Source organism: Temnothorax americanus, unplaced genomic scaffold, assembly GCF_048541705.1.
Source record: "Temnothorax americanus isolate GAGA-0224 unplaced genomic scaffold, ASM4854170v1 Scaffold146, whole genome shotgun sequence".
Classification (NCBI taxonomy): domain Eukaryota; kingdom Metazoa; phylum Arthropoda; class Insecta; order Hymenoptera; family Formicidae; genus Temnothorax; species Temnothorax americanus.
Genome location: NW_027509282.1, coordinates 64,485 through 87,769, shown reverse-complemented (window position 1 = coordinate 87,769; position 23,285 = coordinate 64,485). Strand labels below are relative to the sequence as shown.

The following is a 23,285-nucleotide window of genomic DNA, read 5'->3' as shown; positions in this document are numbered from 1 at the left end:
TTCTTTAAGCAATTTCGAGCAAAAGTTAATTATGAGCAAAATCAATTAGAATGGAATAACGTTAGTATACCTTTTGAAGAAAAAGAAGAAATCTTCACTATTCCTGCGAGAGCAATTTCGTACATGCGTGTTAATATCGCAAATCCAGAGTTGAAAGAAGGATATGTACCGCGGTTAAGCGTAACAAAAGGTGTTTATTTAGGGAACGCCTTAGTTAAAGTACAAGATGCGAAAGCATATCTGCAAGTAATAAATACTAACGATGAAGAGGAAAAAGTGTTTATTCCTACAATTAAAATATATGAGTTTGAGACGGATGAAAATCATAATTCAGATTTGAATCCTAATCCAAATCCTAATTCAAACTCGAATTCCAATTCAAATTCAAATTCTAACTCAAACTCGAATTCGAATTCTAACTCCAATTCTAACTCTAATTCAAATTCTAAATCAAATTTGAATTCAAATTTTAATTCCAATTCAAATTCAAATTTTAACTCAAACTCGAATTCGAATTCTAACTCCAATTCTAACTCTAATTCAAATTCTAAATCAAATTCGAATTTAAATTCAAATTCCAATTATAATTCAAATTCCAATTCCAATTCTAATTCTAATCCTAATTCATTTCCTAAATCCAAAAAATCTAGAAAATCAAGTTCGAGATCATGTTTGTATATGAAACAAAATGATAGGAAAAATAAAATAATGCAATTGCTAAGATTAACGCATTTGAATGCTGAAGAACGATTGCATGTCGTGAAACTAATAGAAAGAAATGCGGATATTTTTCATTTGCCGGGAGAAAAACTCGATCATACGAATGTTTTAAAACACCGAATTCCGACGGTGGACGAAATACCAATTCACACACGACAATATAGATTTCCAGTAATCCATAAGGAGGAGATAAATAGGCAAGTTAATGAATTGCTTGATCAAAATATAATTAAACCATCGAAATCCCCATACAATACGCCTGTGTGGATAGTTCCTAAAAAACCAGACTCGAAAGGAAATAAACAATGGAGAATGGTATTAGATTTTCGTGATCTAAATGATAAAACAATAGGTGATGCGTACCCGCTTCCGAATATAACGGAAATATTAGATCAGTTAGGCGGTGCAAAATACTTTTCGATCTTTGACCTGGCTTCGGGTTTCCACCAGATACAAATGCACCCCGACGATAGTCATAAAACGGCCTTTTCAACACCATACGGACATTACGAGTGGGATCGCATGCCTTTCGGTCTAAAGAATGCACCTGCAACTTTCCAAAGACTAATGAATAGAATATTAATCGGAATACAGGAAAATGAAATTTTTGTATATCTAGACGATATAGTATTATATGCAAGCTCTCTTACAGAACACGCAATTAAATTTGAAAAAATAGCTGCGCGATTGCGTGCAGCAAATCTAAAATTACAACCAAAGAAATGCGAATTTTTAAGAAAAGAAGTTAATTATTTAGGGCACATAATAGGAGAAAAAGTTTGACCAGATCCTAAAAAGATAGAGGCAGTTCAAAATTTTCCGATACCTAAAAACGCGAAAAATGTAAAACAATTTCTCGGATTAGCTGGATATTATCGTAGATTTATACAAGGATTCTCAAAAATAGCTAAACCACTAACTAATTTGTTGAAAAAGGATATTGATTTTAACTGGGGAAATAAAGAACAAGAAAGTTTTAATGTGTTGAGAAACGCGCTTTGTCAGGAACCGATATTACAATACCCCGATTTTACTATAAGCCTTTTCTTTTAACGATTGACGCATCTGGGACTGCAATTGGCGCGATTTTAAGTCAAGGACAGGTAGGGAAAGATCAACCGATAAGTTGTGCCTCTCGAGTATTAAACGATACCGAGAAAAATTATTCAACGATAGAAAAGAAATTATTAGCGATAGTGTACGTTGTACAACATTTTAGACCATATCTTTACGGTAAAAAATTTAAATTAATAACCGATCATAAACCATTAACTTGGCTTCATAAATTGAAAGACCCCATATCACGTTTAGCGAGATGGAGAATTAAATTAGCCGAATATGATTACAAAATAATTTACAAACCAGGAAAAATTAATGCTAATGCTGATGCTTTGTCAAGAAATCCTACGACAAGTATATATCCAATACATCCCTCGTACGACGAAATCGAAGAATGTCCGGAGGACGATGAAGCGAGACAGAGAAACGCTAAACCGAAACCTATACCTGCTTCACCAAGAAGAGGAACAATGAGAGAAGAGCCAGAGCCAATGGCTGCGGGGATGCGAACGCGCCATATGGAAACTTCAGAAGGAGAAAGCGTACCATTTACTAAGAAAGAACTGGAGGAATTACCATTTTACGAGCATGTAGTTCACGCAGAAATACATAACGAACCAATGAATCGAATGAATGATAATAATGATGCTAACACTTTACCAGAATTATCTGAAACTGAAGATGACAATGAAAATACATTATCTGAAGGAGAAGATGAAGATGAAATAGAGCCACTATTATTAAAAAGCAGCGACAGTCACATTGACGAAGATTTATCCACCTCACCAATAAGTATACCACCTAATCTTTTACAAATAATAAATAATTTGGCAGAAGACTATGAAGACGATGAAATTAATCAAAACAAAACTCTGCATGAAGAAAATTGTGAAGATTCAATCCCAATAGCCGAGGACAACGAAAACAATGACCAGATTACTGACGATGACGACTCCGGAGAAGAAAACGAAGACGAAGAAGGAGACAATAGCGACAAAGACGTTGACGCGACTTACAATGAATTAGACACGGATGACCCGACACCCGAAATTGAAAGACAAATAATAACACGTGGACAGAAACATAGTATAATAAATAGTCGCGATCAAATTTTTATGCGAAAAGAAAATTATTTATATTTCTTAACCGCAGACGGTAAACCTTGTGACGAAGGATCAAAATAATTTCAAAAACAAAATTTGATACCAAAAATTAAAGAAAGTAAAGTAGGAAACATCGAAATTGTTAAAAGGGGAAATAGAATTCATTTGATCTTAATATATGTAAAGAGAATATTAAAGAAAAAATGACTAGAGAATCACTACAGAGATTTGCAATTAAGTTACGGGAAATAATAAAAGATAAATCGATTGAAATAATAAATATAGCAAAAACTAAAGAATTTGGTGATATTCAGTGGGAAGAAGTCTTAAGTCACATTCGGGAATCAATTATTGGAACTTCAACATAATTAATAATTTGTCATAGATTAGTAACAATTCCGAAATTGAAAAACGTAAAGATATTATAGAAGAAGCTCATTCATCAAAAATCGGTGGACATAAAGGAGTAACTAAAACTTACAATCGAGTCAGACAAAATTTTTATTGGAATAATATTAAAACCGATATTCGAAATTATATTAATCAATGCCTACAATGTCAGACTAAGAAATTGGTTAGAGTAAAAACAAAACAGCCTATGCTAATCACCGACACACCTTTTTCTTCCTTTGAAAAAATATCAATGGATATAGTAGGACCATTACCTGAAACCACAAAAGGAAACTCCTATATTTTGACAATTCAAGACCACCTTACAAAATTTTCCCTTGCCATCCCTTTGAGATCAATAACCGCTATTCAAGTTGCTGATGCATTATTAAAATATTTTATTTGCACATTTGGAGCACCTAAAGTAATATTAACCGATCAAGGAACGAATTTTATGAGTAATTTAATGAAAAGATTTGCTAAACAATTTAAAATTAAACAATATAGAACTACAGCTTTTTATCCACAAGCCAATGGAGCTTTAGAACGATCGCATCTAGTATTAGTCGAATATTTGAAACAATATGTAAATACATTTACAGAATGGGACGAATTATTAGAATTTGCAGCTTTTTCATATAATACAAGTACTCACGAATCAACTGGATATACTCCATACGAGTTGGTATTTGGAAAATTAGCCAGACAACCATCCAGTGAAATAACAGACGAAACCAAAGAAAAAACATACGATGATTATTTATATCAATTAATGACAAATATTCACGAATTACAAGAATTAGCTCGGGAATGTCTAATCGCATAAAAAATAAAGTCTAAATATTATTATGATAGAAAAATAAATCCTCAAGCATTTCAAGTAAATGATCAAGTTTTTCTTTTAAGTGAGCCAAAGAAAGGAAAATTAGGCGATCAATATTCAGGGCCACATATTATAACAGACATTTTACCTAACGGTATAATGTCAAAGTTTTTGTCAAAGGAAAACTTAAGAATCGTTTATGCTAACAAAATTCGTAAAACGAAACATTAAGAGATTGAACATGTACCGCGAAACATTTTCAATCTCAGATTTACTAATGATATCTTTTATATTGTATTTAAAACAGATGCGGGCACTAATCTGCCTAACTGTCATCGGAATTCTCTCCGTACGAGAAACCTTCGGAATACTCGGATATGATTGTGGAACAACGAACTCTAATATAACGACCGTATCACTATTAGATATAGGAGAATGCAATATACCACTAATGGAACCGCATGTAGAAGGGATAAGTATTCAGTTATTGCAATTGTCAAAATACGATTCAACCAATGTAATTCAATGTAAAGTTTCTATTTCACGAACGATTCACTATTGTTCACACTATTGCGGAATGCATTCTCATGTACAACTGTAAGTAATGCGCATGCAGAATATATAGTCGACACAACGTTAGATCAATGTAAAAATATGCACAGAACGGGCATACTAAGCCTAAGCGTAAATAAGGTAATCCACAGATTAAAAGTAAATCAGACGACATCGCGACCCATCACTTTTGCGGGGTCTGCATCGACAGATGGAAAATGTTCAGGAATAGAATATTCAGATCCTTATGGTACGTGGCAAAATGTGGTTGTACAAGGAATAGTAACAGTTAGCTTAAGTACTCATCAAGCAGTAATTAGTATTGAAACGAATCAAATCCATTTAAGAACGGGAACTGTTTGTCAATATGTAGACGGTAATTGTATAGATATTGAAGGAAGATATACTTATTGGGAAACTATACCTAATGATTATTGCAAATTCAGTCATTACGACGTATTGTATGAAAGAAAGGCAAAGAAAATGGTTAGCGAAACAAATGATAAACTACAAATACTATATTCCTTGTCGACACAAGATGTCACATTCGCACTTACGCGAATCGGCGAAGAGGTTCTTTGCGGATACACCCTAATTAAAACAGAACACCCAAAACTTGTAATTTTAGAAACAAATAAAGGAGATTCGTTTGCACGTAAAAGACCGTTAGCTATTGAAAACATAGATATTTTTGCCTACGTAAATTCAAAATTCGTTTATGTAGAACGACACATTCGCACACAAATGAATCGCTTATACACAGACATATTAAAACAACGCTGCAATTTGGAACGGCAGGTGATGAAAAATGCGCTTAGCCTTGCGATGCATGCTCCCGACGACTTCGCGTACCAAATCATGAGAGGCCCAGGATACATGGCCGTGATTTCTGGAGAAGTAGTGCACATAACGAAATGCACCCCAGTGGAAGTAAAATTACGCCAAACCAGAGAATGTTACCAACAATTGCCTGTATCGAAGGGAAACGAAACATATTTCTTGACGCCCCGAACGCACATACTCTTTAGAACAGGAATGCAAGTCTCGTGCAGCAAGATACTTCCTACAATGTACCAGCTAAACGACGGATGGTACCGTATTACACCGAACGTAGAATACAGCAAAACGCCCATGATAATGGAACCGATGACCAAGCCTACCTGGCATTACAGCGATCCAGGATCCCTGGCTGCGAGCGGCATTTACACCAATCAGGACCTCGAAAAACTGAGGGATCACATAATGTTTCCCGCCGAAAAGGTCGGAATACTGAACACCGTAGCACGAGGCGTAAAGGGGGAACCGATTATAACGCAAAGAATATCACTCTCTTACCTCTTGGATGAGGACTCCTTGCAGAAAATGACAGAGAACGCCTGGAGGAAAATCTGAGGAGCGTTCTTAATTTTTGGCAATGCAACCGCAGGATTAATCGGAATGTACTTCTTCGCAAGGACGGCAAAGCTGATAATTGACACAATCATACACGGTTACGCACTACACACTATATACGGATGGTCCAATACATCTAGTCGGAGCACTGTGGGACTCGGTGACCAATTTACTACTACATCTGGCGCGAGCGACATCAAAGGATGACAAAAAACAGGGAAGAGAGGCAGGAGCACCCCCGCTCCCGGTCAAACAAGAAAAAACTGCAGCGGACACCGAGCACGCACATGTCGCACATGTACACGAACACGAACACACACACGCACACGCACATACTCAACTTTTACGATCTCTTTCATACCATATTGCTGTGCAAGGCAATGTGGAAAATGCAACAAAATCTAGTGTCCGCAACGGAGCTCACAATACGTATCCACAGCTATAAAAAATTTTTTTTTCCTCTCACGTTTTGTTCCCTCTCGAGGAAAACTGAAGTAATAACATAAGTTAGGAATAAATGTAAAATCCGAAAACTCAAGCGTTGGCCAGTACGATCTTGACTCTCGAAGAGCGCACAAACCGTAAAATTATATCAATCGTTGTTCGTTACTTATATAAATTCAGGTAAACAACTATATTATACACACATATACACTAGAATAAGTTTGATTATAGGATTGTTAGTATCATGTGCTCGTTATTTAGATCAAAATGCCCAACCAGTCGAGGTTGCCGGATCTCGAAATTATATGTGGCGAAAAGCAGCCACAAATATTAGCCGTTCCGCCTCGAGCGCGACACGAGGGGGCGCCGGGACTTAGTGAACTGTCACACGAGTTGATAGGGAATCTCATGAGGGGACGGTCCAGGCTCCAAAGGGCTCTTCTTCGACGACCGGGCCGTCTCAACCAAGCTGACGCAATATTGCGGTACCGAGAACTCGCGGGCCTAAATCAAGCCTTGTTTGAGGAGCTCAAAGGACCTCCTCAAGAATTTCCTCAGGGAGGTCGAGAGGGACCCTTCCCAGTCAACGTTCCTGATGTCCCCCCGGCTGCGATAGGACGTGCCAGATTTTTGCACGAACTGGCGAATCGAGGGCGACCCCTCGCCAATTCCCCAGCTGTACCGAGGGGGCGAGCCAGAATCATGGCTGAAATCATCATGCAAATGAAGATGGCTGGTCGAGGACATGGTGCTCCCATTCAGCGCGAGTAAAAAAAAAATGATAAAGTGAACTTAATTAGTAATACATTTTTTTTTTACTTATTTTTTTTGTGTGTTTAGGTTGTACTTTCATATACTTCATATACATAATTTTCTTTTTTCTTTTCCTATAAAATTTTTTTTTAGTCCACACATATGTAATTTTTTTTATTATTATTTCTTCTGTATCATTGTTCGGTCAAATATATTGTACTTATACATGAATCCACCACGCTTCTTCTGAATTATAAGCGCACAATTACCCTTTCTTTAAAGAAATATATATAACATAAAATAAGCCTCGAACCGATACCTAATAAACGGAGACGCGTTATACAACATAAACGAACAACATTAGTTGCTTTATACACGTTTTCTTATATATTATTATTGCATTGTCATACACAAATTCAAACTTCTATTACCGTCTATCGTAAAATAAGACAATAGAAATAAGCGCAAAATATTAATGCAAGCGAAATTAATCCAAAGCGTAGCATAAGTACATTATACTATTTTATATTCATACGTGGCAACATAACGTACCACGTATGACTTAAGGGGGAAGGTGTTACGTACGGAAATTTTATATTTCCGACGACGCACGTTGAAAGTCTTGAACGCTTAGACGACGCACGCTAGGCTCGGAATTCCGAGAAAACGGCCAGGGTTAGTGTAAATGTTTAGATTATCTTATCGGAAGGGCTGGGGGCCAGATGGGCCCAAAACTACGCTTCTAGAATGTTCTAGAAGCTTCTAGAATACCTCCCCCCTTAAGACGCGTAGGAAAAAGGCGGGAATCTCACGCGGGAGATTCTGGTCTTTTTCGGGTATAAATAGGGCGGAAAAACGCCGCGGAAAGCAGATAAGTTTTAACTTCGGTCTTGACTAGACGTAATTTTCAGACTCTCTCCTAACCTTATTCGATTTCCTACGTTCCGCTATATATGCTAAGTTCGAGCATTCGCGCTCAATTCTGGGACTTAGTCCCTACACTCTCATACCTCATAAGACCGCGCTTCATGCACAAGTTGTATTGAGATTTATAGAATAAAGGTAAGATAAGTTCAAAAAGGAACAAGTGTAAAAATCTGGAATCTCATTTCGTATTTTTAATCAACAAATCGATCACTTCTAAGATTCGACTCGCAGTTGTCGCTGACAAAGCGTGGCGATCTGTGCTGGGGCGCTGACGAAGAGTTTGGCGATCCAGTACTTTCGCTGCTGAAAGCGTGGCGATTACGGGGTTGATTCTTGGGGGTCGTAATAATCACTGTCACTTCTGGGATTCCGACTCGCAGTTTCCGCCGACAAAGCGTGGCGATCTGTGCTGGGGCGCTGACGAAGAGTGTGGCGATCCAGTACTTTCGCTGCCGAAAGCGTGGCGATCACGAAGTTGGTTTCCAGAAAAAGACAATAATCTCGACAAATTCCCGAAAGTGAATTTGACCTCTACGCTAACGATCTGAGCGCTGACGAAGAGTGTGGCGAGCAGAGGGTGTGGCGGATTGGTTTTGAGCGCTGCCGAAGAGTGTGGCGAGCTTAAAATTCATTTTCGTGAACGCGGCTGAATGACGAAGAAAGGAGGTAGGCGCGTTCGTATTAAACGAATCAGATTCCAGATCAACCAAGCAGTCATTTCTAATCAAGATCCTCTCTCCTTCCTCCAACAATTGCAACAATTAGAAAACGCACCCCCCTTTAAACCTATTCCTGTCGATTTCGACGTTGATTATCCTAATTATAACCAAATAAATAAAGCTGATCCTCGTTACCATACGTATAAACTCAGATATCTTTTCGGTTCCAAATAATAAATATAATAATAATATCCTTCACACGACTTGTCCAAATCCCTGGTAAATTGCTTAAATGCATTGACCAAAAAACGGACGAATTATAACAGTCAGAACGTGACAAGAGAAAGGACATTTTGGATTGAATTTGATGATGGAAAAATTATAGAAAATAAACGATGGCCTACAGGTGCTAAAGGTTTTTATATATTATTTTTGGAAAAAGTTGGTAAGAAATAATTTATACAAGCAACGTAATATACATGCATATTTTACATAAAAGCAATGTCCGGCAATGTGTATATATATATATATATATATATATATATATATATATATTTACAACTTCAGACACATTTCTTTATAAGGTGTAATTTTTTTCTGTTAAAATTAAGATGCGTAACACTACAAAAAGGCGTGATATCCGTACAAAATTACCTTTTTCAAAAAAAAGGTAAAAAAAGGCGCCAAGTACACGCATAGTAGTACATATGTATTATGTTGTTACCTCAAAAAAAAACAAAGTAGTAGTATTATATCTCGAAATAACACCCTGTACATACTGTTTATACAATGCGTAATACTACAAAAAGGCGTGATATCCGTACAAAATTACCTTTTTCAAAAAAAGGTAAAAAAATGCGCCAAGTACACGCATAATAGTATATATGTATTATGTTGTTACCTCGAAAAAAACAAAGTGGTAGTATTATACTTCGAAATAACACCCTGTACATACTGTTTATACAATGTGTAATATTACAAAAAGGCGTGATATCTGTACAAAATTACCTTTTTTAAAAAAAAGGTAAAGAAAGGCGCCAAGTACACGCATAGTAGTGTATATGTTGTTACCTCGAAAAAAAACAGTGGTACTATTATACCTCAAAAAAATCTAAGTAACAAGTGGTAGACGTAATCTTTGTATTTCGAAAAATCTTGAAAAAACCTAAGCAGTAGTATCTTTACCTCGAAAAAACCGAAGTAACAAGTGGTAGACGTAATCTTTGTATGTATCTCGAAAAATCTCGAAAAAACCTAAGCAGTAGTATCTTTACCTCGAAAAAAACGAAGTAACAAGTGGTAGACGTAATCTTTGTATCTCGAAAAATCTCGAGAAAAACTAAACAGTAGTATTTTTATTTCCAAATATGTTGTTACTTTGAAAAAAAAACAGTGGTAGACGTGGTAGTATTATACCTCAAAAAAATCTAAGTAACAAGTGGTAGACGTAATCTTTGTATCTTGAAAAATCTCGAAAAAACCTAAACAGTAGTATTTTTATTTCCAAAAAATTATTACTCAAGTGATACACATCACAAAATTACGTTACCTTATCAAAAATGAGTCGCGCTTCAAGTGATCTATTATTTTATTACAATTACAAAAAAGAAATGATATCTCTTTTTAAATTACAGCGCCAATTACAGAGAACGTACACTGAGAAAAAAAATGTGTCAATCCCAAGAAATATTTAGTCCGATACGTTTAGCTAAACATTTTAGTTAGTTAACTAAACATTAATTGAATTAATTAATTCTTGATTAAAGAAACGACATAAATTGTTGAAACAATTAATATTTATTTAACTGTGGTGTTTTCAGGATAAGACACAAGTCAATCATAGAACAACGTTTATTGCTACTCGTATCTATATACATACGTCGTGCTTAGGAGCGTGCGGTGTACGCCTTGCTAGCCAGGCGTGAACTGGCCTCGCCTTCGCTCGGCGCTGCTCCGCTCGCTCCTTCGCCGCGTGCCCAGTGTTATTGTTCGCTACCGTACACGGTCGCGCTCCGTGATACATCACAACTCTCCCGCCTTTTTAATTTAAGCTCTATTGAAACGGGGAGAGCGGCGCAATACCGGCTCGTTCGCTTTGCCCTTAACTATCTGATCGATGTGACGCTTTTGAACTGCACCCTTATCGGTCTGCACGTCGTACGTAGATAGCGATGTCTGTTTCACGATTTTACCTGCGGTTCGCTTATCGGCTCTTATGCCGTAATCGTCGACCATGACATCGTCACCTACTGCTACTTCAACTTTGCGCTTAGCTGCTCTACTTACAATAATTTGCGCGCGTTGCTTCCCCTCAACCGTTTCAGCTACACTCGGCTTCAAGAGATCAAATCGTGTCCGTAATTCGCGGTTAAACATCAGGTACGCGGGACTTCTACGTGTAGTACAATGCTCGATGCTACGATAATCATACAAAAACATATTTACCGCTGTGTCCAGTGTCTCTCCCCCCTGAACGATTTTTGTGACTTTGTCTTTAAAGGTTTGTACGAAATTTTCCGCGGCTCCGTTTGTAGCTGGATGGTAAGGGGGCGAGTACGTATGTTTTACCCCGTTTTTCTCTAAAAAATTGTGAAATTGTACGCTTCTAAACTGCGGTCCTCCGTCCGTAACGCAGTGCAATGGTAATCCAAATCGCGCAAACAAGCTTTTGAATTCTTTTATCAGCCTATATGTCTTTGTATTATTCTTAAAGTTAATTACCTCAGGCCATTTTGAGTGCGCATCGATAATAATCAAATACATGTTACCGTAAAATGGCCCAGCAAAATCACAATGAATGCGACTCCACGTTTTCGTCGGCCAAGGCCATGTCGTTAATGGCGTATGTGACGGCTTTTTATGTTGGATCAAACAAATTTTACATCCATTTACCAATGTCTCTATATCCGAGTCTACTTTTGGCCACCAAACGTACGAGCGCGCAAACATTTTGATTTTTACAATTCCCAAATGCGTGGCGTGTAATTCGTTTAATATTGACACTCTCATATTTTCCGGGATGACGGCTTGTAACCCCCAAAATAAACATCCTTTTTCAACTGTTAATTCTAATCGCTTTGAATAGTAACACTTTTCGTTATCCGATAATTTTTTTGCATCTGGCCATTCGCTCAATACATACTTTATTATTTTGCTAACCGTGTTATCTTTTTTATTTTCGGCTGCTAACATTTTGTGATCAAAAGTTTGTACTCCTTCTTCGAAAAAGTTTATATGCAAAAAGTTCGGTTCTACCTCTGACAACAGTGTATCGTTATCTTTATCTTCAATTGGAAGTCTAGATAACGCATCGCAATTTGCGTTTGCTTCCGATTTTACATGTTCTATAGTGTACCAAAATCCTGATAGGAAATAGGCCCATCTTTGGAAACGATTGTCAGCTGTTATTGGTATTCCTTTGCGCGGGCCTAAAATTAATTGCAAGGCTTTATTATCTGTTCTCAGAATAATCACTTTTCCAAAAATAAATTCATAGAATCTTTTAAATCCGTAGACTATCGCCATCGCTTCTTTGTCGAGTATTGTACGGCTTAAATCTTTTTTCCCTATTTTCTTAGACGCATATGCAATCGGCTTCTCCGTGCCGTTTTTGTATTTATGAGACAATACTGCGGAAATTCCATAATCCGATGCATCGCACGCTAACACTATTTGCTCTGTTGGATCGTAATGTGCTAATACGCGTGGTGAAATTAGTTCGTTTTTCAGCCATTCGAACGCTTTTGTACACTCACTGTTCTATTCGAACTCTTTTTTGTTTAACAGTTCGTATAATGGAGTCAATTTCGCTGCCCTACTCTTTAAAAATCGCGAGTAAAATGTTACAAGCCCTAGAAACGACGCTAAATCTTTATGGTTTTCCGGTTGTGGGGCGTTTATCATTGCAAGTACTTTAGATTTTGCTTTATGCAACCCGTTTTCGTCTATTACGTACCCTAGTATTTCGATTCTGTTTTGCATAAATTTGCTTTTTTCTTTATTAATTCGTAGTCTACATTCCTGTAATCTTTCGCAAACCTTTTCCAAATTCGCCTTATGCTCTTCTTTAGTGCGACCCGTTACATAGATATTATCGAGATACGCAATTGCGCCGTCTATTCCCCTTAGACATTCGTCCATTTTCTTCTGCACATCCGCTGGTGCTGGTGAGACACCTTCTGGGATATTCTTATATCTAAATAAGCCCTTGTGTGTTACAATTGTAAGCAGATGCAAACATTCTTCATCTACTGGGAATTGCATGTACGCGTGCGTTAAATCCAACTCGGAAAACAATGTGCCTCCTTGCATGTTTGCAAAAATTTCATCAATTGTATGCAGTGGGTATTTATCAATAATTACGTAGGGATTTAACGTGAGCTTAAAATCTCCACATAGTCTGATATTACTTTTGAAAACTGTACTATGGGCTATGGACTTACCGTTACTTTTGAAAACTGGTACTATGGGCGTGGCCCATTCACTAGTTTCTACCGGCTCCAAATGCCCCAATTCGACTAATCTATCTAGCTCTTTTTCTATTAGTGGTTTTAACGCATGCGCGACATGTCTACATTTAAGGGCTATTGGGCGCGCGTCGGTTTTCAAGTGTATTTTTGTTTTACTTTTATTATACATTCCTGGGGTATCGCTAAACAATTCACTGTATTTTTTAATAAAATAGTTAGCTACATTTTCGACATCAATTTTATTAAGACTATTTTCATCTTTGTCCCTTAAACGTAATGGCCATAACCCGAACGCTTGTAACCATTGTCGTCCGATCAATGCTGGTCCCGTACCCGGTAAAATAAAACATTCCAATATTCTTGTTTTACTTTCTAATTTGACTGTTAGATTCGTTAATTTCCCGATTGGTTTTAAGGTGTCACCGTTGTACACCTTAAAATTTCTTTCTGTTTTTACCAATTTATACATTCTGAAACATTCATTAAAGCATTTCTCTGAAATTACTGTCGCGTATGTGCCCGTATCTAATTCCATTCTTACTTTAGTTCCGTTCACCGTTAAGTCAACAAACATAGGCTCGGCCCCGTCTTTACCGCTACTTTTATATTTTCGAAATTGCAGTGCGTTGCCATTTTTTTTTAATCTGGTTGTGAATTCAGCCACAGATTCATTCGCCTCTTGTTTGGCCACGTTGAACTTGCATCTTTCCATGATTTCAGACGGCTTCGGGTTCAAGTGTCCGGTCATGATTGTCACCAAGTCATTGAATTTTTTTGTGTTTAATTTATCCGGCGCTACTAGTTGCTTCATCAAACTGAATGCTTCTTCATCTAAGCGTGTTAACAGATGTGCGGCTTGCTTTTCTTCTTTGATATCTTTCGCCGTAAAGTACAGCTCTAATCGTTCCACAAAATTTTCCCAATTGTCTTTGTGTAGGCAGAATTCCAGCCTAATGCTGTCGCTCGCCATGTTGCTCTCGTCTGAGTCGGTTGCTGTCTCGTTACTCGCAGCGTCGCTGTATGAAGAATCGTCAGATTCACTTCTTTTGCTGATTTTCGTACTCTCTTTACCGTCTTTACCGACCGCCTCGGCTATTTCACGTTTCACAATTTTTCTCAACAACTCACGTAATTCATCAAACTTATTGCTGGTACTGCATTCGATTCCTCTTTTTTTCAATTCGGCTATTACACCTTTTTTATCCAGGTCTTGTACCCACGACGTTCCTTGTTGTCCTTGCATGTAATCCTACTTTTGCACTGTACCTTCCTGCCGTGTTATACGCGACTCGTTTTTCGGACGCTGGACAACACTTTATTGCTAACGCGTTTCGCCTACCCGCTACGCGTGCCACGTTGTCCTGATTTTCTTGAATCACAGCACAAGGTTCGACTTGTCGTTACCTCGTCGCCAGTTGTGGTGTTTTCAGGATAAGACACAAGTCAATCATAGAACAACGTTTATTGCTACTCGTATCTATATACATACGTCATGCTTAGGAGCGTGCGGTGTACGCCTTGCTAGCCAGGCGTGAACTGGCCTCGCCTTCGCTCGGCGCTGCTCCGCTCGCTCCGTCGCCGCGTGCCAATGTTATTGTTCGCTACCGTGCACGGTCGCGCTCCGTGATACATCACATTAACTAACTAAAATTTTTAGTTGAACGTATCGAACTAAATATTTCTTGGAATTAACAATTTTTTTTCTCAGTGTATTTTTTGAGATACAAAGATTACCTCTACCACTTGTTACTTACTAGGTTTTTTTGAGGTACAATATTACCACTGCTTTTCTTCGATTAGAATAAAAGATTGAATCATGAAGAATTACACAGAGGTAACAGTACAAAATACAAATATTTTATTAAAATATTTAAACCCAACAAGGAAATACAAGGTATTTAAATACAAAGTTTATATATGTATTTTAAAAGATTTAATCGCATCGCAAAGAATTACAGAGGTAACAGTACAAAATACAAATATTTTATTAAAATATTTAAACCCAACAAGGAAATACAAGGTATTTAAATACAAAGTTTATATATGTATTTTAAAAGATTTAATCGCATCGCAAAGAATTACAGAGGTAACAGTACAAAAAATAAAAATATTTTATTAAAATACATAAATGTTTTTTGTCAAAAAACTTGGCGCTGCTAGAGAGAGAAAGAGAGAGAGACTTTTTATCCTATACTTAATCATAAGCCGCATTATTTGAAAGAGAAAGAGACCTTTTACAAATGTAAATATTACTCATTTTATACTTATTCTATCCTTATTCTATACTTAATTCTAATCGCTTTAAAAATATAAACTTATCCTAACTTATCCTATACTTAATCATAAGCCGTCATTCACCGTCACACACACACACACACACACACACACACACACACACACACACACACACACACACACACACACACACACACACACACACACACACACACACACACACACACACACACACACACACACACACACACACACACACACACACACACACACACACACACTCTCACACACACACACACACACACACACACACACACACACACACACACACACACACACACACACACACACACACACACACACACACACACACACACACACACACACACACACACACACACACCGTCTCTCTCACACACACACACACATACACACCAGGCTGACCTAATTTTGAGGTCTAGCTAGCAGCGCCAAGTTTTTTGACAAGAAAAATTTATGTATTTTAATAAAATATTTTTATTTTTTGTACTGTTACCTCTGTAATTCTTTGCGATGCGATTAAATCTTTTAAAATACATATATAAACTTTGTATTTAAATACCTTGTATTTCCTTGTTGGGTTTAAATATTTTAATAAAATATTTGTATTTTGTACTGTAACCTCTGTGTAATTCTTCATGATTTAATCTTTTATTCTAATCGAAGAAAAGCAGTGGTAATATTATACCTCAAAAAAACCTAAGTAACAAGTGGTAGAGGTAATCTTTGTATCTCGAAAAATACACTGAGAAAAAAAATTGTTAATTCCAAGAAATATTTAGTTCGATACGTTCAACTAAAAATTTTAGTTAGTTAAGTAAATATTAATTGTTTCAACAATTTATGTCGTTTCTTTAATCAAGAATTAATTAATTCAACTAATGTTTAGTTAACTAACTAAAATGTTTAGCTAAACGTATCGGACTAAATATTTCTTGGGATTGACACATTTTTTTTCTCAGTATATGTTCTCTGTAATTGGCGCTGTAATTTAAAAAGAGATATCATTTCTTTTTTGTAATTGTAATAAAATAATAGATCACTTGAAGCGCGACTCATTTTTGATAAGGTAACGTAATTTTGTGATGTGTATCACTTGAGTAATAATTTTTTGGAAATAAAAATACTACTGTTTAGGTTTTTTCGAGATTTTTCAAGATAAGATTACGTCTACCACTTGTTACTTAGATTTTTTTGAGGTATAATACTACCACGTTTACCGCTGTTTTTTTTTTTTCAAGGTAACAACATATTTGGAAATAAAAATACTACTGTTTAGTTTTTTTCGAGATTTTTCGAGATACAAAGATTACGTCTACCACTTGTTACTTCGGTTTTTTCGAGGTATTTTAATTACTTTAATCTTATAAATGCACACATACGTCGTATTGTATTACAGTGACAAGACTGACAAGTGACCTACTCTCTCCGGCCATCTTGCCTTCGTGACGTCACGACCGCCAATCCCAATCTGTTGTAATGCACGTGTGTAGGTACTACGACGTCTACAACTGACTACAACGAGTACAACGTTTTTGGAATCAGACACAATCGCAAGTCCGTTTCTCGGAATCATGCGTCCAAAGAAAGACGATTATCTTGAATTCGTGGATTAATAATCGTGGAACTATCGTAAGTGAAGAATCAACGCACTTTGGATATTTAAAAAAAGGTGTTAATTACTGGGCGTCCTAACCTCGAAATTTGAAAAAGTTAAAGGGGTACCATAACTAATCACTAATCGGTTGCACATTAAAAAAGAGAGCATCTTATTAAGTCGCAACTACTTGGAATCGTCATTATAAAACCCCTTTCAATTCAAGAGGACACAACATGAAAGTGTAAGTTATCAAGTTCGTTAGATCTCGTTTCGCTTGCGATAATCGTTAGCCTTTACCGCCGTCAATCTTTCAGCATAAAAGGAAATTGGAACACCCTTCTGAGTAATTACGAAGTTCTGAATATCTTGCAAAACACGAAGTCTTATAAGAAGCAGATGAATCAGCTCGCGACCATTACTTATCAGACGATTAAGTATCTGGAAGACACGCCGTGCAAGAAGCAGAATCCAGAGAAAATCCGCGAGTTCCTAAAAGCGATGGAACCCATTAAATTGACTAAGGCCGAGAAGCTTACTCTTCTCAATCTCTGCCCCACTACAAAACTCGAGATACAATTGGTACGGTTCCTTCTTTCCTAACAAATATCCTAATTAGAAAACGGTGGAAAGGAAAGATTTGAGTCTCTGAATATTTCAATGGACTATAGATCTATTTTGAAATGTTTATATACAGATGGTTGAAGAGAACGAGGAACGGCTGTCGGAGGAAGAAGTGGAGACCGTGCTTCAGATCGTCGCAAATGTGCGGGGAGATGAGCAGGACGCAGAACAAGAGACCTAATTTTAGATCTTAAAAAATAACTTATTTAAATATATTTTGCGTATGTACATTTTATTTATAATAAACACGACTGGAAATAGTGTATAATTAAATTATTGTGCGTGCGTAATAGTGGATAGCCTTATTATCTCTTTTGATCTCCAAGATCGTCTATAGAGTCCTCGTCAATCTGAAAAAGAGCAGAATTTTCCATTAAGAAACTTTTGCGTTTGATGGCTTTTATTCTTTTTTCCTCCTTTTAAAACTGTAACTTACTTGTGGCCATTTCTCAGGTATCACCTCGAATAAGTCATCCTTGACGTCTCCCTGTATGACAATCTCATCATCGCCAGTCACACTGGATCCACAGGCAAACTTGCTACCGAAAAATTTCGCTGCTACCTTTAAGTCGATGTCTGTAAAGAATATATATTTTTCAACATTGAAATTCTTTGTTTTGCAATCCGTTTAAGGTGATCCTAAAGCTGTCTGTAATACCTACACTCGTTTTTAACAATATTTGTTTTGTATAAACATTCTACAACTTGATGTTACAAAATGAGGGTGCAGATCCATTCAGTAAACATCAAGGAATATCATACCGCGCGCGTTTGTAGAATTAGGCTGACAAGGGGACCTTCAGGCTAACGGATTTTTGTTTTTTTTCGTACTTACTGTACTTGAGAGTTATCATTCGGACATCAATTTCCCCAAGTATTAAGGCGCGCTTTTCAGAAAAACTCGAGAAAATCGACTTTGGAGAATTTCGAGCGCGCTATGTACACATAATTTTAATTTTAATGTAAAATTTATCAAATCCATGTTAATTAATATTTAATCGTTTTCAATTTCGTTTTCAATGAAAAATTAACCTTCTTATTTTGAATATTGGTACAAAAATGAAAAACGTCAGGTAAAAAATAAAATAATTTTATATTTTTGAAAATTACGAAAAAATACAGCGCAAAAATGATATTAATAAAAATATTGTTTAATTTTTAAAAGTGAATTATATGATATGAAATATATAGTTTAAAATATATTGTATACAGTCGTTTTACACGTCAATATTGCACGAACCAGGATGATATTTATCGTAAAAGCAAGGGAAACAGTAAGTTTCACGGCATCTAGCACACCGTACGAACGCAAATATTTTACAGGCATTTTAATTAATTCTCGAGAAAATTGCATTAAAATTCAATCTATTGTACATCACCAGCGGTTCTCTCCAATCTTTAAGAACATGATTCGATACGCGTGGCGATTCGCTTCAAACCTTTGTGATGACAGAGACATTTTTATGAACGTCAATGAAGTATGTTTTCCAATAGACATTTAAAAAAAAACCTTGCGCCTGTAAAATATCTGCGTTCGTACGGTGTGCTAGATGCCGTGAAACTTATTGTTTCCCTTGCTTTTACGATAATTATCATCCTGGTTCGTGCAATATTGACGTGTAAAACGACTGTATACAATATATTTTAAACTATATATTTCATATCATATAATTCACTTTTAAAAATTAAACAATATTTTTATTAATATCATTTTTGCGCTGTATTTTCTCGTAATTTTTAAAAATATAAAACTATTTTATTTCCTACCTGACGTTTTTCATTTTTGTACCAATATTCAAAATAAGAAGATGTAAGTTTTTCATTGAAAACGAAATTGAAAACGATTAAATATTAATTAGCATAGATTTGATAAATTTTACATTAAAATTAAAATTCTGTGTACATAGCGCGCTCGGAATTCTTCAAAGTCGATTTTCTCTTTTTGAAAAGCGCGCCTTAATACTTTGGGAAATTGATGTCCGAGTGATGACCCTCAAGTACAGTAAGTACGAAAAAAAACAAAAATCCGTTACCCTGAAGGTCCCCTTGTGAGACTCCAAACAAAAAAGTTGAGCGAAAAGTACGATAATGTACGTACATTACATTCACGTAATTGTACTTTTCGCTTAACTTTTTTGTTTGGAGTCTCAGCCTAATTCTACAAATGTGTGTGTGGTATGATATTCCTTGATGTCTACTAAATGGACCTGCACCCTCATTTTGCAACATCAAGTTGTAGAATTTTTATACGAAGCAAATATTGTTAAAAACGAGTGTAGGTATTAGAGACAGCTTTAGGATCACCTTAAAGGGTCGATTTGATGTGTTACCAAAAGTGCTAAGGCCAGTTACAACTGTGACAGATTTCTTCTTTCCTCTAGGTGCTCTAGAGATGGTCACCAACCGTGGTATATCCTCTTTTTTCTTGGTTTTCAGCATACCCTTACCGCCTCGCTTCTGCCGCTTCTTCTCATCCTCCCCTGTGCTGACTTCGGTGGAGCCATCCTCTGTAGCTGAATTAGAACATAGTCTTTCAGTTAAAACCTCCGACTGTCCAACTGTCGGTGATCAAAATTCTCCATAATTACCTAATTTCATCTTCTCGAATTCGGTAGGCAGATTTCTCTCCAGCCACTGCTTGCACTTGTCATATTCCGGGTAGTATTCGCAGTACTGCAAATCAACAATTGGACCTTAATTAGAGTTACAAACCTCTTCGTTATCAATTCCGTTCTTCTGTGAGATTCACATTATCCCGTTGAAAGAGATAAAAAAGTTAGTGCAAAACGTTTATTATTTTGTTTTCTTTCTCTAAGATACGATATGCTATAATTAATTTTCAGTTATAATTAATTTCATTTTAACTATTGTCAATGATGACTCGTCCATTTTCGTCATCGAGTACACTTTCTTCGCATCGATATCGAAAGTAGCGACTTACCTCGATGGGTAGCGAACAGTTCCCGCAGTACTGGACCCGAATAGGATAAGTGACATTAGGATCCGGTCCCAATCGAAACTCCGGCTGTTCGTCTGCTGACATCCTTGCGGTGTCTAACCTTACTCGCGGTCTCGTCGAGGTCGTTTTATAAATTTTTCCTCCGTGCCGCGCCGATCTTCCTGGAAACGCAACGTTACTTATTTTCACGTATACAAACAACTCTGCCGACAAATATCTCGCACCGCGCGCACCGTTAAGTTAGGAGCCGCCAGGGCTGTAGAGACCTGCAGCCTGGGTTGCGTTCCAAAATTCACTCTGGGTAACTAAAATCTATAGTTTACGTCACGTACACTATAGCATTTTAGTTAACTAGAGTGAATTTTGGAACGCAGCCCTGCAGATCGATTTTCAAGACTCGATAGCGTAGAAAGTGATTTTCGATTTCTTGAAAAGCTGCTTGAAAATTGTAACCAATACACGCGATGCGACTCGTCGTTTTTAGCACGCGTGCAATCTAGTGAATTATAGAAACGCACCATTTATATCCATTTCTATCAATTGCAGATTATACACAATTCGTATATAATTATTGACTACGTTTACACGGCTGCTTTATAATCCGGTTTAATAACTACTGGGTCATGTTCCAAAACTCACTCTAGTTAACTAAAATGCTATAGTGTACGTGACGTAAACTATAGATTTTATACCCAGAGTGAGTTTTGAAACATGACCCTGGTATACTATCCGATTTAAAATTTTTCTTCTTTTGATTACAACGATCATTTAAATATGAACCTATTTTAATACTCTAAACATTTGAATCAATTTTTGATATTTATATATTAAAAAAGTTGTAGTTTTAATTAAGTATTAAAAAAGACTCATATCTAAATGATCATTATATAATAAAAAAAATTTTTGAATTGAATAACATAATATACGGAGTGTTATTCAACCGGATTACAAGCCGCTGGGTAAACGTAGTCAATAATAAATATACAATATACATTTTAATGTTTCTAATCTTGTTTTACAAATCAAAAAATACAAGAAATTAATAATTTTATTTATATAAGAAAATAAGATATCGTTTGATGGTTTTCTATTAATCACCGAAAGTTAATTACAATTTAAAGTCAAATAGCGTTTTAGACTGGACCGCGGAGAACACATGCACCTATTTTTTCATTCACGGAAAACACTCTGTCAATCTGACCCTACATACACTTTGATCGTCCATCCATTTTAAATTGACGAGTGCAATCAGCTTGAAAAAATTTCCAGATGTACTTGGAACATCGTTAAATCAATTGATATAAATAAAAAGTGCCGTTGAAATTATTTTACATATTTAAAAAAATTAAAAAAAAATTAAAAAAAAAACGTAATTTACGAAAAAAATTTTATTTTTTTATTTTTAATATTTTTGGCTAACAATTTTTCTGGCAAAAAAAGGGTCAAATTGACCCTGTGTGTTCTCCGAGGGTTAAAAGGCCTTCACACATAAAATCGCGTAAGGACGTAAAACGTAAGCGTAAGAAAATCGACCAATCCCAATCGAGTATTGTACTGTCCGTAATTCGAGTAGGGGAAAATACTCGATTGGGATTGATCGATTTTCTTACGCTTACGTTTTACGTCCTTACGGCATTTTATGTGTGAAGTACTACGTTTACGCGAGCGTTACTTCTGTAGTAACTTACGATAATTCCTCCGCGTAAACGGGATTTTGTAGTAACTTACGATAATTTACTCCGCGTAAACGGTTAAATTATCGTAAGTTAATACAGAAGTAACTCTCGCGTAAACGTAGTAAAGGCCTTAAAGACGTTACTTCTGACCAATGGTCTTAAGAAATTGACCAATCACAGTCGAGTATTCTCCTCATATTCTACTGTTACTACGTTTACGCGAGCGTTACTTCTGTATTAACTTACGATAATTCACCCGTTTACGCGGAGTAAATTATCGTAAGTTACTACAAAATCCCGTTTACGCGAAGGAATTATCGTAAGTTACTACAGAAGTAACGCTCGCGTAAACGTAATATGTGATTGGTCAATTGCTTATGGCTTAAGGAAATTGATTGGTCTATTTTCTTATGCACATGTGTATGGACCAATCAATTTTCTTATGCTTACGCATTTATGCGTTATGCAGAATTGTGTGCTCCCCACTTTAGTGAACCGGAGCTAAGCGGAGCGGGATGCGTTTCTAGGGACTTTATTATTTATTAGCGCACGCAAAAAAAGCACCGGGGGCGCACGGACTAATCGCGTGCCGCCGCGACGGACCAATCGCGGGCCGCGCCGCAGGCTGTATGTACATACATACCCCGTTCGAAACGCACGTGCAAGCGGTGCAAGCCGTGGGATTCGCGCGCGCCGGAGTTACAGCATATACTTGTGCAGTGTGCCGGACAGGACAGCCGGAGTAGTAGTGCAGAGTAGTGTGCCGCCCCGTTGAAAAGTCGGACGTCGTCGTCGCTCTCGTCCCGGACGAACGATTCAAAAGGGTGTGCGTGCGCGTGACCGTAAATCGCAACGAGGAGAGCG

At 36.8% G+C, this 23,285-nt stretch overlaps 4 protein-coding genes across 5 annotated transcripts; 2 read left to right on the top strand and 2 right to left on the bottom strand.

Moving 5' to 3' along the window:
* The first annotated feature begins 3,296 nt into the window (after nt 1-3,296).
* LOC143894885 (uncharacterized) lies at nt 3,297-8,436 on the top strand. The gene has a single exon (XM_077401558.1). The coding sequence runs from the start codon at nt 4,750-4,752 to the stop codon at nt 6,037-6,039; it is 1,290 nt and encodes a 429-aa protein (XP_077257684.1). The 5' UTR covers nt 3,297-4,749; the 3' UTR covers nt 6,040-8,436.
* Nucleotides 8,437-13,621: 5,185 nt separating this feature from the next.
* LOC143894883 (uncharacterized) lies at nt 13,622-16,152 on the bottom strand. The gene is made up of 2 exons (XM_077401557.1): nt 13,833-16,152; nt 13,622-13,761 (listed from the first exon to the last, which is right to left on the bottom strand). Exons 1-2 carry the CDS (start codon nt 14,532-14,534, stop codon nt 13,753-13,755), a joined length of 711 nt encoding a protein of 236 aa, XP_077257683.1. The 5' UTR covers nt 14,535-16,152; the 3' UTR covers nt 13,622-13,752.
* An 884-nt stretch (nt 16,153-17,036) lies between these two features.
* On the top strand, nt 17,037-18,362 carry Crcp (CGRP receptor component). 2 transcript variants are annotated; one of them, XM_077401572.1, is made up of 5 exons: nt 17,037-17,197; nt 17,279-17,406; nt 17,480-17,744; nt 17,860-18,007; nt 18,240-18,362. In XM_077401572.1, exons 2-4 carry the CDS (start codon nt 17,399-17,401, stop codon nt 17,965-17,967), a joined length of 381 nt encoding a protein of 126 aa, XP_077257698.1. In that variant the 5' UTR covers nt 17,037-17,197; nt 17,279-17,398; the 3' UTR covers nt 17,968-18,007; nt 18,240-18,362. The 2 variants fall into 2 exon arrangements, with proteins under 2 accessions (XP_077257698.1, XP_077257697.1); XM_077401571.1 differs by lacking the exon at nt 18,240-18,362 and having other exon boundaries at nt 17,860-18,076.
* Denr (density-regulated protein) lies at nt 17,998-23,200 on the bottom strand. The gene is made up of 6 exons (XM_077401570.1): nt 23,065-23,200; nt 20,728-20,906; nt 20,375-20,459; nt 20,117-20,299; nt 18,223-18,362; nt 17,998-18,136 (listed from the first exon to the last, which is right to left on the bottom strand). Exons 2-6 carry the CDS (start codon nt 20,827-20,829, stop codon nt 18,092-18,094), a joined length of 555 nt encoding a protein of 184 aa, XP_077257696.1. The 5' UTR covers nt 20,830-20,906; nt 23,065-23,200; the 3' UTR covers nt 17,998-18,091.
* Between the last annotated feature and the right edge of the window lie 85 nt (nt 23,201-23,285).